The sequence below is a fragment of the Galeopterus variegatus genome, unplaced genomic scaffold (genome assembly GCF_000696425.1).
Source record: "Galeopterus variegatus unplaced genomic scaffold, G_variegatus-3.0.2 Scaffold1099, whole genome shotgun sequence".
NCBI lineage: Eukaryota > Metazoa > Chordata > Mammalia > Dermoptera > Cynocephalidae > Galeopterus > Galeopterus variegatus.
In genome coordinates, this window is record NW_007727210.1 from 91,113 (window position 1) to 108,226 (window position 17,114).

The 17,114-nt window shown below is 36.3% G+C and overlaps 1 protein-coding gene across 1 annotated transcript in view; it reads right to left on the reverse strand.

Moving 5' to 3' along the window:
• CSMD1 (CUB and Sushi multiple domains 1) overlaps positions 1-17,114 on the reverse strand; it is a gene marked incomplete at its 5' end in the record, with an annotated part of 372,382 nt that overhangs the window by 48,241 nt on the left and 307,027 nt on the right. Inside the window, one exon of the mRNA XM_008574770.1 lies at positions 10,589-10,762. Coding sequence (XP_008572992.1) covers positions 10,589-10,762 — 174 coding nt within the window. The remainder of the gene's footprint in view (positions 1-10,588; positions 10,763-17,114) is intronic.

Consider the following 17,114-nt stretch of genomic DNA (forward strand, 5'->3'; position numbering starts at 1 on the left):
AAACCTCCCTCCCTCCTCCCTTTCCTCCCTCCCACCCAACAATGTCCTTTCTGTTTGCTTGTTGTATCAACTTCAAGTAATTGTAGTTGTTATATCTTCTTCTCCTCCCCCCCTGCCGGTGTGTGTGTGTGTGTGTGTGTGTGTGTGTGTGTGTGTGTGTGTGTGTATTTATTTATTAATTTTTAGCTCCCACCAATAAGTGAGAACATGTGGTATTTCTCTTTCTGTGCCTGACTCGTTTCACTTAATATAATTCTCTCAAGGCTGACATTTTAATTCTTTAAAAAATCTTTAATGTAGTTTAACTGGTAAGGTTTAAAGGGAATTGTTCTGACTAAAGTTCTAAATTGATTGACGTGGATGGAGGTTACGGGAGAGTCTCTATGGAGCTTCACCTGCAGAGGAGTTCGGTCAGAAAATGAGGTGGGGCCTCTCAACAGCAGCCGCCCTGGCAGCACAGGAAGGGAGCCAGGCACTCCTGATTTAGTCTATTGAGGAAAGCAGAGAGATGCTCGAGGGGCACCAATGACTTCTGAACCTCACTTTCACTTTCTGTAGCCTCAGCAGAAAGAAGGAAGAGAGGGAGGGAGAAGGGAAGAAAGGAAGGAAACTGTCTCCATATTTTCCTGATTTTTTTTTACTTAAAATCTATGTTGAAGTTTCTTTGTTTGGTTCACTCCTGTTTCTTTCTTCTTTTCAGATTTCTTTTAAACCCATTAAAAATCTGATCCTGAATAGGAACATTTTCTTTTAAAAAAACTATGCTCTGTAATGTAAAAATAGCCAATTTAAATTCTTTGGTGGTTGGGAAAAGAGGTACGAATTTTTCACTACATGTTAAAAAAGCACTCAGAACTGATTAAAGTTCTGCTAATATGTGATTTTTTTTCAACTTTTCAGTAGAAGAAATTACAGAAAGTTTAGAGGACAAAGATGACAATAACTACACAATATTCAGTGTGTTGCATACAATAAACATTTTTGGATTTGTTTACTGACAGGATGAACCAAAATAAAAGAAAATAGACCTCATTTTCCCTTAACTGATTTTAACTGAGCTATAAGACAAAGTTAGAAAGAGGTAATTCTTAATTATCTCTTCACTCTACTATTTCCAAGCTTTGGATGTTTTTTTCTATCACATTTTACTGACAAAACAATAAACAGATTATATCAAGGGCCTAGCTGAGCAATTGCAATTCAGGCTTAAAGGCATTTCTTTAACTTAACTCTATCAGGTATCGGAATTTAATTAAAGAGGTAACGATTTCATATAAGGATAATTCTCGATGTGGAAAATTCTTCAAAATATATGATTAGATGAAAATGCAGGTTATAAAAGATTATATATAGATCATATACATTTATGTATATATGAGATTATATATAAAAATATATAAAATAGAAAAAATATTCCATGCTACCCTTTTCTTAAAAAAGTGCTACAATCACTACAATTTTAGAAGATGATTTATAAATCATTTCTTTTTTGGAATATAATTTGCTAGTTTTGCTACAATGAATATACAATGCATCATGATAAATAACAGCATGACTTTTCAACTAAAAGAAAATCAGAGGATAAATTCTACCCTCCGAAGGGCTTTCTCTAAGAACCACCATGACAGAGGTTTGGCATTATTTTCCATCTGCACCATGGGACACACCCTTCGGGTAGGGTCTGTAACGGCAACTTTGGGGGACAGCCAGCCTCAGCACCCCTCCAGTCACACCAGCTTCTTGCTCTCGGCAAGGCCCTGCCCATTCACTTCCTCATCCCGAACAAGAGTTACATTAAAAACATTAAATAAAACCACAAAACTGTAATTGGTTCTTACATTAGCTTACATTTCCTCCAAACTTAAAATTTTGCTATTGTAACATTTTGATGATACATGATTATATGTAACTTTTCATAAACACATTGATGTAATCATATGCACAGTGGTTCTTTAGTGAAGTTTATTTTTTGTTGTTTCCTTTTGATTCCTCTCCACCCATAACAGAACCTTCACTAACCCCATATTTTCTTAATTTTCCTTATGCTTATATATATATAACTCATAGGAACATATGTTTTATATCTCTAAGTTTAAATACCTAATCCTACAAAAATATAAATTAGGGGAAAATATCTAATGTTTGCATGCAATACAAAAATAGATGAGAAATGAAATATTATGTGAATCATCCTAAAACACTGTAGGAGTTTGATATACCTCATTTGTTTCTCATTGAATTGGCTGAACTCTCGAGTATATTGACACACACTTTGAAATTTAGAAGAAAAAGACTTGGAGAAAGCTCCTATACAGAAACATGTGCTTTCAGGAGAGTATGGCATAATCTTAATTCTTAAAATCAATGTGGAGATGTTTGTTTCCATTCCTTCTTATGAAATCTTCAACTATATAATTTAGTTCTTTCAAAAAGATATTACTACTAATACAAAATATATCTTATTTTCCTAATCTGGTTTGCACAGATCGCATTACTAGGTCGAATGAAAGGAGTTTTAGCTAGTCTCCTGAAACTAAGCTTTCTGATTTATCACAAACACTGCAGGGTAGGGTAGAGCTTTTTCCTGCTATAGATTGAATCTGAGAATCAAGATGCTACCCAGGGTACAGACAGACTTCATAGAAAACTTTAGCTATTTAATTCAACCTCGTCTAAGTGCAGATTTACATGGGGTTGTGTTTCAAAATTCTGCGTGGAGTTTCTCTTTCACACCATTAACTACCTGAAAGCTGTAGGACTACTCAGGACCCTACACTCAAAGACTTTCCCAGATTACAAATCAGAGAATTGCATCAGGAATTTAGGGAAAGTATGCGTGCATGACAGCACACTATATGTCATCCTGAAACTTCTGTGAAATTATTTAAAGAACCATATTCAATAAGAATCAGTACATATTGCCATATACACCACAAATCCCTGGCAAACTTTGCTCAAAAAAGCAGTTATTTTTGTTAACTTTGCGTTTTTGAGTTTTATGCCATTTTTTTTCTCTAAAGCTTCACTATCTCTGAGTCTGCCTCTTTGAAATCATGCTTTTCCTGTTTTAAAAATATCCATGTAAATTCTGTGCACTAGAGTGTATCTCTTTGTTCAGAAATGAAGCAAAACAAAGCTATATAGAATAACAAAAAACTTGAGTAGACAAGCAACTAAGAGATGATCCAGTGATTTCTAATCAACCCGACACCCTAACGACTGTTAGTCAAGCATCTCTCTCCTCATCCCCCACTTCACCAGATATATTTGAAACAGCAGCTTTTAACATTAAGTTTGTTTCTACTTTTCTAGAAAATGGGAGAAAGGTAAGAGAAGGCTAAGTTAATACTGAAGAATTTAAATTACACCTTAGTATTATTTTGATGTTGTGCAAAGTGTATTTACAGGAGAATGCACAGTATCTAAAACACTAAAAATGATTGATAAATTATTTAATTTCTTCTCTTCTATCTTGGGGTAAGTTAGAGAAAAATGAGATATACATATACAAAAAGTTTTGTTAAAGCTCACTATTTCTAGTTCATTCAATCTTTTGTTCAGCAAGAATGTATCATTTATCAAATGGACAAATGTCTCAGTAGCTTGGGGGGCATTCTCCCTGCCTAACTAGTTAACTCCCCTGAACCCCTGGTTGTCATCTACTTGAAGATATAATTATTGTATCCATCTCTGTACTGAAAGTGTTTAGCACAGAATTTAGAAGATAGTAGGTGCTTATTAAATGTTCAATTGCTTTGACTAGATGGTTTTGGAGGGATGGGTGTAGATCATACTGAAATACCTAAGACATGAGGGCAGAATCATGCTGTTCCACTGTGTGAAGATACAAGAGACAAAACTTATGGACATTTATTCCTCATCATTCCTTCAGCTGTGCTACTTTCTCTGTCATACAAGGTATAGGAAACAGTTTGATTAAACTGTTTAATCTTGTCCTAAATTCTTGCAGCTGCATAAGCAAGATGCCAACATGAACAGCGCTTTCCATTGCCGGTCCAGTTATCACCATTTCTTCTGGATTTCTCATGTTTTCCTCTGAGAGATGAATGTAGAGCTGAGTAACACTGATCATTTCAGCAATGTTTAGCTCAGTATTTAATAAATACTAGGGGTATATCAAAGTGTCCTGGTCATTTAGAAATACCAGCTCTCTGTACTGGTAGACACATTCTAGGATATCCCCTAAATCTGGTCATGATTTTTCACAGCCCCTGGCTTTACAAGTCAGACTCTCTTTTAACCCATTATTATATAGCAATAATGTATGAGCTATAAGATCAACTTTTTAAGATGACTACACCACCGACACTGGAGATCAGCAGGAGCCTTCGAACTAGAAATTACTGACATCTCCATGAGACATTCCATTCCCTGCCTCTCCCAGATAAGACCCATTGGAAGCTGCTGTCTGGGGAAAGTGAGAACAAAGACGCTTAGGGGTCTTTGTTTTGAATGTCAAGATTTTCTATACACTGGAAAAGGGTGCACAAATAATTATAATTCCCATCTACTTGTTCAGTAAGTATTCCCCTGTACCATATGGGCACAGTGTTATGCAGGATGTTGAACACATGAGACGGTTTCAAAGAACTTTTTATTTACTAAGCAAACCCATTCGTTGGAGGCATCATCTTGAGGAGACGTAGAAGTACTTTGATTTTTCCTCGTTTGCTTTCTCTCTTTTCCATATTTTAGCGTGATCTTTTCTCTGTAGTTGTAGATTGTTTTCCATATGGTTTATTAGGAACAGCAATTGGACCACTGCACTAGATATACTAATTCAGATAAAGTTGGCTTAATCTCTTTTGGTAGCGAAACCTTATATAATATATCCCATCTAAAAGTTGATTTTAGTAATATCTTGTTCTTCAGTGGTCCATTTATTTCTAACATCTGGTATTAGGGATACTTGCTCACCTTATCTACAAACTACATAAAAGCACTCAGTGTTTTTCTACTTAAAACTATAACACTGAATTAATTCCTAAGACACAGGATACCCTAATAAAATTAGAGGTGTTAGGCTATATAAATTATTTAAAATTTCCCTAACAAAATGAGAACTACATACTAAATATACATCTATGAATAAAACTGCATCTGCTGGAGATTATCTTTTTTGGAAATAAAATCATTACTTAATTGAAAATAATAAAAAGTACAAAAGTTTATAGCAAGCAAAAATGAAAATGAAATGGTTCCCTAAACACAGATAAGACCTTACCCTAAGACTGGTGCACAATCTCATACAATATGAAATATTTCTTTAAAAACCAACATAGAATGTAAATATTTTTACAACAGACATAGTTCAAATTGCCTTCCTTATGCCCACAATTTTTTAAAGATATAAATTGTTATTTAATTGATTTTTAAAAGCACACAATTTTTAAAAAAGCAAAGATGTGAACCAACACAAGCCATTAAAGTATTAAAGTACTGTGAAAATAGAGGGTATTGAAGAAAAGAGTACTCATTTGTTTGTACAAATAATCAGCTTTTGATCTATGCTTTATTTCCCATCTGAGAATTTCAGTAGTCATGGAAATTCACACGGGAAAATGGCACTTAGTCCTCTTAATGAGTTGCATCTATTACAAAGAGGCAGTGAATACGAACGCCACGGGAAATTTCATTAAGTAGAATGCTACAAACATGAAAACCTGAAGTGATTTTCTACTCTATTGTTAAGTATAGAAGCAAAAAAAAAAAAATGTTTTTACACTTCATTGCTAACTGAGCTTGAAAAGCACACGTCAGAGCAATGACAGCTCTGTTTATTTTACACTTAAACACCAAACACTTACTCAAACAGATGTATGAGTAAGTTCACACATCTCAAAATGAATATAATTTTGGTATTCCATAGAAGAAAACACCAGGTTGTTTAAATTTTAGTGTGTGTGTGCGCGTGTGTGTAGTCATTCTGTCAGTATTTATCTAACCATCAGCCCTCTGTATATACACAGTGGATTGGTTCCAGGACCCCAGTGGATACCAAAATCCCGGATACTCAAGCTCCTCAGTGGGCCCTGTGGAACCCACGCACTGGGGCAGAGACAGTAACAGACCCAACTCTCAGGAACTCGCAAATGCCTAGTGGACATATTTTTTTAGAAAGTCTGCTTTCAATTATTTTAAGAGAAGGATATGTCTTATATTACTACAAACAAGTGAAAGCTGAATTTTCATTAAATTGAATGGAACACTCTTGAAGGTCTCTTTGAATTGTACAGATCTAATCCTCTGTTTTAAAATACAAAGGTAAGTTTTTGTTTTTAATGTTTTAAAAGATCAATGTGGTTGGAATTTTAGGATGTGGGTGGAGTGTAGCTATGAAAAATTCAGCTGTCTTTGTTTTTACAAACAAATGCTGGTCTGAAGTTATTTCATTTCAGTGAAGAAGGCAGACAAAACATTAAGATGTTGTCAACTGTGGTTTTAAAAGCAAGAAAGCAGTATCTGTACAACATGGGAAATGGAATAATGTATACAGTGATTTTCCATAAATAGTCATTTGGGATCATTCAGTAGAATAAAATCAATGCCAAATCTAATGTAGCATTTCACCATCTTTCTGAATGAATACTAAGGTTTATTAAAGAAAATTGATGAGTGAGAATTATTTTCAGAGCAAGATTTTCTTGCAATGGTTCAATTCTTTTCCCCACAAGCAGAAGTTCACTCTTGCAACTGCCGCTTTTGTGAGGAGGCCACAGGCACTTGTCTCACACTGAAAACTGAGCTGGGGGTGTAGTGAGAAGTCCCCAAATGAGCAATGAGTAGTCCTTGTGTTCCATTATAACCCACTCATGTTACACTACTGACATGTTTTACAGTGGAAAACAAAAGCTTCTACTAAAATTTTTAAGTAAAATAATTCACATGTGGAAAAGGTAGAAACTATACCAACCAATAGTATATTTTTATATGGAAGTGAGTACATTCTCATAGAACCACACAGCAAGGTTTTCATAGGGCCAATTGATTAAAAAATGTCTGATTTAGAAAATTAGTTACAGTCTTCCATAAAATTCAATTTTTAATTTTGCCTTATTTTATCAGGTTAGAAATGCAGAAGCAATTCCTGGCAATATTTCTTTTTAGTTATTTAAAACCCATATCCTTTGCATGTTGATAGGCAAAAGAAAAAAATAAAAATAAAAAAAGAACCTTTACTTAAATCTCACACCTTATATAAAAATTAACACAGACTTCTAAATATATAAAATGCAAAAGTTTTAGGAAAAAATATAGGAATACATCTTCAAGATCTAGGTCTAGGCAGAGTTCTTAGAGTTGACATCGAAACTATGATCCATAAAAGGAAAAACTGATAAATTTAAAACTGCTGCTACTGAAAGGATCTTGTTAAGAGGATGAAAAAACAAGCTACAGACTGGTAGAAAATTTTGCCAATCACGAACCTGAGAAATGCCTAGTGGAGTGAATATACAAAAACTCTTAGGGCCGGCCCGGTGGCGCACTGGATAGTGCACCGCTTGGGAAGCGCGGTGGCGCTCCCGCCCGAGGGTTCGGATCCCACCTGCAGACCGGTTCCCGCTCACTGGCTGAGCGAGGCGTGGGAGCAACACCGAGGGTTGCGATCCCGTTCCCGGTCCCCGGTCTGGTACCAGGGCAACACTGAGGGTTGCGATCCGTTGCCTGACACGGAAAAAGACAAAAGACAAAAAAAAAAAAAAAAAAACTCTTAAAACTTAACCTGTAAAAACAGACAAAAAATCCAAAGTCTAAAACCTGGGCAAAAGACATGAGCAGGTTTCCCCAAAGACGATTTTGAGATGGCAAAGAAGCACAAGAAAAGGTGCTCGATATCATCAGCCATCAAGAAATTGCAAATAAATAGCACAAAGAGATACCACTACGCATCTACGAGAATAGCTAAAATAAAACAGAGTGACAACACCAAATGCTGGAGAAGATGAGGAGATGAGGAGAAACTGGATCATCCACGAATCGGGAGTAAGGATATCAAATAGTACAGCAACTCTGGAAAACAGTTTAGCAATTTCTTATAAAATTAAATGTGCAAATGCCACAGGACTCAGCAATTATACTTGGGCATTTTTCCCAGAGAAATGAAACATGATCACATAAAAACCTGTCCATGATGATTCATAACAGCATTATCCACAATAGCAAAAAACTGGAAAAACCCCAGACATCCTTCAGTGGGTAAACCGTTAAATTGGTACATGCATACCTTGGAATACTGTTAAGCAGGGGGGGAAAAAAGAACTCAATTACCAATACATGCAACAACTTAGATGAATTATGCTGAGTGAAAAAAAAAACTGATCCCAAAAGGCTACATACAGTATAATTCCATTTACTTATATAACATTCGTGGAGTGAGAATATCACGGAAATGGAGACCAGGTAGTGGTTGCCAGGAATGAAGTATAGGTGAGGGGATGCTGGTGTGGTTACAAAGGGCAACAGATGGGATGTTCCATATCTTGACCACATCAATGTCAATATCCTGGTTGTTACAGTATACTCTAGTTTTTCAAGATGTTACCATTGGATGAAAGTGGGTAAGGGATACAAAGTATCTCCCAGTATTATTTCTAACTGCATGGGAATCTGCAACGATCTCAAAATAAAAAGTTTTATTACAAAATTATTTACTCATTTAGCAGAGAAAAATGCACCTTAATGGGGGGAAAAAAAGAGAATTGATAGCATTTTATCCTGACAAAAATAATATGCAGAACATATCATACATTATAAATAATCCATATTAACATAAAATTTAACTATTTATCATATTAAAATGTAACTATAACATGTTTGAGCTTAACCACAAAAAAGTGAGAAATTACAAATTAAACCAAGATCTATGATGTTTACAATAATGAATTCTTACAGAGAAAATGCTGTTAAATTTAAAAATTGAGCACATTGTTATGCTTATGAATGTCCAAACATAACAGGGCTAGTGAATTTGAGAGACTTTGAGTAACTGAAAGTTGACCCACATGTATTATTTTGAGCAGCCTAGGGGACGGGGAGTGTTTGGCTGAAAATACCAAACCTGGGCAGGCAGCCAGCTCTGCTGCCTCTGGAGCTGCGCGGTCTTTAGGTGGAGTGAAAGCCAGGTCCAGTGAGTTGCACAGCCTGTTTTACTAGTCGCTGATCTACACTTACTAAAACATTACTGTATATAGATATCTCCTGTAAAATCGCAACTGCCAAAGAGGTTGAATTACGCTATATTGAGACCATAGTTGAGTGTTTTGTATTTCTTCTTATTTTTTGCTGTGATTGTAAAATCTAAGTGGAAGAGATCATTTCAACCCTAACTGCACAGAAGATATTCTTCCTTGTAATTTTATTGTAAATAAAAAACAAAACAAAATAAAAAAGGTAATGGAAGAAGAAGAAAGGTGTAGTTCAGGTGAAAAAAAATTATTTTCTTGGTTTTTTTTTTTTTTTTTTTTTTTTTTTGAGAGGGACCTTGTTGGATAAAATGTGTTGTTCAGAGCAGGCTCACCCATGTGCCTGGGGCTACCGCTGCCACCGGGCTCCTGAGGGAGAGAACACATCCCTCTGCACACTGAGCAGGTCTAGGCTATGTCCCCCTCACAACTTCTGAGGCAGGATTCATCTCCTCACCCTGGGTTTCCCTCATGTTCTGAGCTATGGTGGGCTGAGAAAACTGGCTTTTATTAGTATCTTGGCCAAATTCCTGAACATTCTGATTCTAACATTAGTATTTTAGAGGGAAGTAGAATTAGGAGGCTTTACTTAGTCTTTGAGCTTCGGCCAAGCACTCCAGTTTAGACTTGTGCCAGAAGTCTGCAGTAGGGTAGCCAATTTTTACACAGCTACTGCTGGCTTGGATTCCCTTTATGCTATTGTCTCTTTGAATAGAGCTCCCTTGGGAGCCCTGTAGTAAGTGGGTGCTTCTCAGAGCGAGAGAAATTTATAAGCATCTGACTTTAATATCATATTACTCCCATAAAAAAATGACCTCCCCTTCACACTAAAATATGACACAACATCAATAATGGAGATGTTTCAATGGAAAGAAATTGAAGTAAAATCTTAAGTATTATAAATTCAAAGACCTAGAAGTACAAAAATTACAGAACAAAATATTCTTGAAAACTCAGATTATAGTCCAGGTCCATGTGACAGTATATAAAGAAATAAACCAAAAATAAATAATTTAGATTTAAAACCAATAAGAACTTCATAAATACATTCATAAGACTAGAAGCTTAAGGGCTAAAGAATGCTGAATGTACGTGGTGGAAGTGAATGAATGAATAAAAAGAGAGATGGAAGATGTGTTATCTTTAAAGGAAAGAATCCTAGATTTTTGTATTGAATATTTGACCATGAGAGAGGACAAAGTCCACAGAGAGATTTGTGTATTTTGCTCAAAAACATTTTTACACCCCAATGAAGAGAGTTTGCAGAACCCTCCACCGCTGAGGTGAAGCTTCAAACCTGATTCATTGTGACAGGCTCTCTGATGTATGAATCAGCCTACTACACTCTCAGAGCAAAGGGCTCATTTCCTGGAGGTTTTCCTTACCTCGACACGTGGGCAAAGAGCCACTCCACTGGCCATTGCTTCGACACTGGGCTCGAGATGCACCCTGCAGCAAGTAGCCCGTGTGGCAGGTGAAATTCACAACGTCATTCAGGTTGAACTCACTACCATTCGTAAATCCATGGGCAGGGTTTCCAGGATGACCACAGGTGATGGCTGTAGAGAGGGACAGATGAGTGTCATTGTCAAAGATTAAATACCTTGTCACTTTCACTCAGGATTATTTAGTAATAAATACACAGAGATGTTAAATGTATGGATTAAAGGGTTTTTGACTACTCAGACATTTTACAGATGGCATTTATATCTAGAAGGGAATATTGGGAACCACAGGCTGAACCTACAGGCTTTTATTATAATTGTGGATAATAATCAACACCTGCGAAACGTACCTTTTTCATCATCAAAATTATTATTTCTTACTCAAATGATGACAGGATACCAAATGATTTAAAAGTGAGGCAGTGAAAAACAAGAGATGCTAGAAATTCTTTTACACATTAATCAGGAGTTTTGAGTATTTTCCTCCTAGTACACACCAGCTGATTTTGTGAAACTCTTGTTTTGAAACAATATGGAGATTTGTTTGTTTTGTCTATGTATAAATTATTCCAATATCTATTAAAACATCATGAAATTAGCAAAATAACTGTGCACTCAAATAGTATTTCCTTTGACAATCCCTACTGTATGCTCCTGTGATATATGGTGAAGTGTCATTATGTCATGCCACAAATAATGCCACACAGAGCAGGGAGACAGCCATCATTGGCCCTTTCAAAAGAAACACATTACAGTCATAAAACTGGTGTTTTCCTCCTCATTTATCTTGCCAACAATTTTTTTCTTCTAAGTAAAGCTTTCCTCTCTGAACTTTGTACATTTTTTACAGATAATACCTGTCACTATTTCACACTGACATCAACATTTCTCGTGCTTAATTCTCAGAAAAGTAAAGAATATATTACAAACAATTGTTTTTATTTTTATTTTTTATTTTTTTATTTAATTTTTTTTTTTTTTATGTCCGGCAATGGATCGCAACCCTCAGTGTCGCCCCCATACCGGACCGGGACCGGCAACGACTGGTTTTAAAGAAATTTTTCAAAAGGGGGTACATTTATTTTAAAAATAATAGTCAATATTTACCTTTGAAGTTACAGAGTTTGAGGATAAATGTTACATATAATTTTGCCTCTTTCTATTAAAGGAAGGACTGTTTACAAACTCTGTATTCTTGATGAAACAATGACAAAAATTCAAAAATACAAACAAAACAGAAGATGAAGGGAGTATGGCTATTTTTAGGAACCTGCAAAGCTAACCTGCATCCCAAGCGGCGCACTAGCGCAGTGCACCACTGGGCCGGCCCCACAAACAATTGTTTTTAAAGAAATTTTTCAAAAGGGGGTACATTTATTCTAAAAATAATAGTCAATATTTACCTTTGAAGTTACAGAGTTTGAGGATAAATGTTACATATAATTTCGCCTCTTTCTGTTAAAGGAAGGACTGTTTACAAACTCTGTATTCTTGATGAAACAATGACAAAAATTCAAAAATGCAAACAAAACAGAAGATGAAGGGAGTATGGCTATTTTTAGGAACCTGCAAAGCTAACCTGCAGACTCAGACTCAGCATCTTTAACCTCCTATATATAATTAGCCTTTGTTTCCACCTAGTACATCCTGTGATAAAATCAAGGAAAATGCATACATGATATCACTTTTCCTGGGATCCATTTAAAATGAATTAATGGGCAAACTAAATGTGGACAGGAGCCTTGGAGGAGGCATTAGAAGGAAACAGGATGAGAAGATGATCAAAAAAGGAACAGAGTGAATGTGATAGTGCTCGTATTCTCTTCCTTTGGACAGGTAAAATTTAGAGTTCTCTAGTCTGTTTTACTCTGATGATTAAACATGTTTGTATTATGGATTCAAAACAAAAGGAAATGTAACAAAAAGAAGCGTCTGATGAATTGTTTCATGAACAGTGTACTTACGGACACAGACAGGGGTTTGTCCAGACCATCTGTGGTCCTGCAAGCATATCCTTCAAAACAAAAGGAAATGTAACAAAAAGAAGCGTCTGATGAATTATTTCATGAGCAGTGTACTTACGGACACAGACAGGGGTTTGTCCAGACCATCTGTGGTCCTGCAAGCATATCCTAACGGAAGTCCCCACAAGCCGGAAACCAGGATTACACTGATAAACCACCGTGTCTCTGTAGCTGAAGCCATCTCCGCTAATATGACCATTCACGATTGGGTCTGGGGAACCGCAGTGGCCAGCTAAAACCAAGTAAAACCAATAACAAAAATTTTAGAAAACTTGTCATTTATAAAAGTACTATGTTCATAATTTGTTTACCTTTATTATAAAGTCAATAACAGCACTGAATATATTACTTATTGGCATTTCTACCATTTATCTCTATATATATGCATACATATGTATACTTTCATTTTATATAGTTTTCCTTTTATACTATAGTATAGTTTTTCTTTTTCATATTATTTTTCTCAACAACTGTGATTAAAATATATTTCTTTTTAAAAAAATTATTATTGATTATGGATTTTCACGGGGTACAAAGCTGACTGTCACCACCTGTGCCCAAGATGTGATGATCAGATCAAGACTATCAGCATGCCCATTACCACAAATTGAAATTTTTCCCTGTACCCCACACAGCCTCTTCCCATCCTCCTTCTGCCTCCTTTCCCCTTCCACACCCTCAGCAACCCTAGGTACGTTCTCTCCCTCTGCAAGTCTGATGCAACACTGTGGTCTTTCTTTCCTTCCATCTTTCTATCTTAGCTCCCACTTATGAATGAGGGCATGCAGTATTTTTCCCTCTGTGCATGGCTACCATACTATCAGCAATCCCAATTCTGGGTATATACCCAAAGGGATGGAAATCATCATGTCAATGTGATACCTGCACTCATGTTCATCGCAGATAAGGAACCAAGCTAAATGTCCGTCAACGGAGGACTAGATAAGGAAATTGTGGTATATTTACACTATGGAATACTGCTCAGCCATAAAAAAAAATGTAACATTTCTAATATGAAATTGCTTATTGGTATTTCCTTAATTATGGCTTCCATGTTTATTTATCTTACTGGTATTTTACATTATTTGCCACCTTATTCTATTTCCAAATAAAAGATAGAAGGAAGGAAGAGAAATTTGGTATTAATATGAACAGGGCTTGGTAACCTGTTGATTATGAGTAATAAGAGAAGGATGAGAATTTCCAGTCTCAGAAACGGGATTATTAAACTCCTTGTGAAATTTCATATGGAAAAGACAGAGATCAGGAAATAAGGTGATTTTCAAATATGTGAGTCTGAGTTATGGGTGAACCAATGCATAGGTGAAGATGGCCTGTAATCATCTGAAAATAGAAATCTAGAGTTTAGGGGAGAGGTGTGCTGAAGAGAGAGTGGATTAAGCAGAAACAAGAGTCCAAATGGTAGTTGAAACCAAAGGGTGGCTGAGCTTCCCAGGGAAAGTAAACACAGTAAGAAAAGAAGAGGCCCGAGGACAGAATCAGGATGGACATGAATACTTAGGGAAGGTAAAAAGTATTGATGTGGAGGAATCTGAAACACAAGAAGACAATTGCCAAATATGGTATCGATTAAGCTTTAATAACAGAGAGTTACCAAATGGAGAAGGACATTAAAGTGAATTTCGGCTCTCCATGAGTCGTGGCAGGAAGCAGAAGCACGCTGTGTGGGGCAGAGACAGCGAGGCAGGGCAGGATTCGGCTTCTCTCCACTATGCTTCAATATCCTCTCCCATTTCCCATTTCATTTTACTTCTTTCCCTCCAGTTCCTTTCCCCTTTCTCCGTACCTCTCTTCTTTTTCCTTCCCTCCTTCTTTCCCTCCCTCCGATTTCTCCTTTTCTATATCTTCGTTTCTCACATATATTGACAAAATACCTTATGAAATCAATAAAATATGAGGCATTAAGAATAACTCACATTAAAAGGATCTGTGTAACACAGGGGTTCTGGATTGACAAGAAGAGGAAAACCATTTACTAAATTATCTATCCAGAGATCAAAACTTATCACAGGGAAGTAGCTGCACAGACTGGAGTAGATGCCTAGTATCTAGGTGTAGACTGTCCCTGCCATTCATTTCCCCAACAAAGGACACAGCCTTTGATGTTCTACACAAGTTACAGGATGCCCAGAGTCAAGAAAATCATCAAATCATTGTCATATTCCAGCTGGGGTTAACTTCACCATTCTAGAAGAATTTGAAATAATAATCCACATTTCAACTTAAGACAATATTTAGGAAACATTGTGTTCTCTTAGTTTTTGAACCAAACTTATTACCAGCAAGGTAATATTGCAGAGGAAGGAGCTAGAAGACAGAATCCTATCTTTGCCACAACGCATAATGAGGCCAGATCAAAAAAGCTGTGCTAGATTTGGCTGATGCCATTGCATTGGCAGGTTTTCCAGTCAGCCAGCTCAGTTAAGTCAATTCTGGTGATCTGTCCATGGCACCTTCTACATATCCAGGCTCAATACCAGCAGAGAACTTGAATGAAGTTGACTATTCTGCACGTATTGAAGAGAGACCCTCTGAAGTTGTGTTATTACAGGACACAGAGGACATTGGTTCCAAAGAGGTTCCCCCATTCCCAGACACTGCTGTGTGCACAATGTGCTCTGTCATGTAGGAAGATGGAGCCATGATTCCAATCCCAGAGACAAAGACTAAGGATTCACACACCAGATGGCACAAGAGATCCCAGCTACTTTTGAGGTGGTAGATAAAATATCTAATTTCTAGAAACACGCACTGAAATAATACAATCAAATCCTCAAAGAGAATGTGGGTCACATAGCTCCTGATTGTGATCCTAGATCATGCCAAGCACTTTTGGGATTTCTTTAAAGCCTCTAACAATTCCATGAGGGGAGGATTTGGGATCCACAGCAACATGGATGCTGAAGAGTGTATTTTGACAAAAAGTTCCTGTTATTTTAGGTGATCTCCTCAGGACTCATTCTTAATTTGGACAAACAAGACTGGTTAGACTCACTTTTAAGCCTAAATAAATATTTTTTGCAGCTGAGTTTTTAAGGAGTCACTTAGGTTGAGGTTGCACGCTTTTTTGGAAGCCTGGCAAATAAGTACTCTTTATAGTCAATCAAGGGGAATCTGTATACTCTAGAAATCACAGGTAAAGTTTTACAGCATGTTTCAAAATAAAGATTTCCAACATCAACTCTTCTCTGACACATGGTCATTTCAGTTCTCTAAGGATTTGGTAATAAAGAAAACAATAAATAAAACTTAAAGAAAACAGAAGCTGTGTTTCAAAGACATTTATTTCAGTTCCGTGCCTGATGGAAAGAAGAATTAGCAGGACGGTCTAATACTATACCTTCCCCAGCTGGATAAATGTGGACAACGTGGCTTCCTGATCTGAAGCAAGTAGACAGCAACAGTTTTTTACTTGTATCACTTTCTGAGCCTCAGTTAATTCATTTTCAAAACATTTAAAGTCTTAGATCCATTATAAGCTAATCACAAATGTAGAATATTCACATGATTCCACTTATACTATTTAATCCAAATCTCAATATGCCAAAATGTGTGGAAGGGAAAACTGCATTAGGTGGAATTTGAGCTAAATGTATTCTGAGCTCTATTTCAAATGTAAGAATTAGTTATTCTATGATAATATTGTGCCATATTTTTTGTATGTGAGTTTTTTTTTTCTCGTATCCTTAATGTAGTCCTGATTTTTAGTTATGCACACAATACCTAGGAAGATCTCTCTACAGCTACCACCAGATCAATATATAGCTATATTTTTGTTTCTGCCCAGTGTCTAGAACATATTAGTCATTCATTGAATATGTTGAAATAAATAGAAATAAAATAATTTCACTGTTTGACAGGGATGTCCTTTACGTTACTTCAAATAGATTATCTTCCATGTTACTTTCATTTATTTGACAGTAATTTAACGATGGCAATGTTCTCGGGGTTGGAGATTAAATAAAGAATAAGACACAGCCACAGAAAGTGTAAAAAAGATGGGCAGACATAATACACAAGCTGTCCTGAGGGTGTGTGGACTTGATGTGAGAGGATCTAGCTAGGGGGGTATACGGCCACACTGAGGACAACAGATCTTATTGACAGAGAAATTTCTAAGGTATGAAGGATGACCATGTGTTATCCAGGTAAAGGTGACAGAAGAGGCTTCTAGCTACAGAAGTTAGAAATTTTATTTATTTTTTAAAGTCTTTGTTAAAATATGAAGACTATAGTGTTCTATGATGAAAGTGTGTATTTACTGAGAGGGCAGTCATTTTAATCCTTGTAGCATCATGCTCCACCACTTTGATTCTCATGCTATTTCAAGGTATTTAGTTGTTACAATTTCACTGAGTATGAACAGTACCAAAGAAGGAAAAGCAATACTGTTAACTACAAAAAAAAAAAAAAAAAAAAAA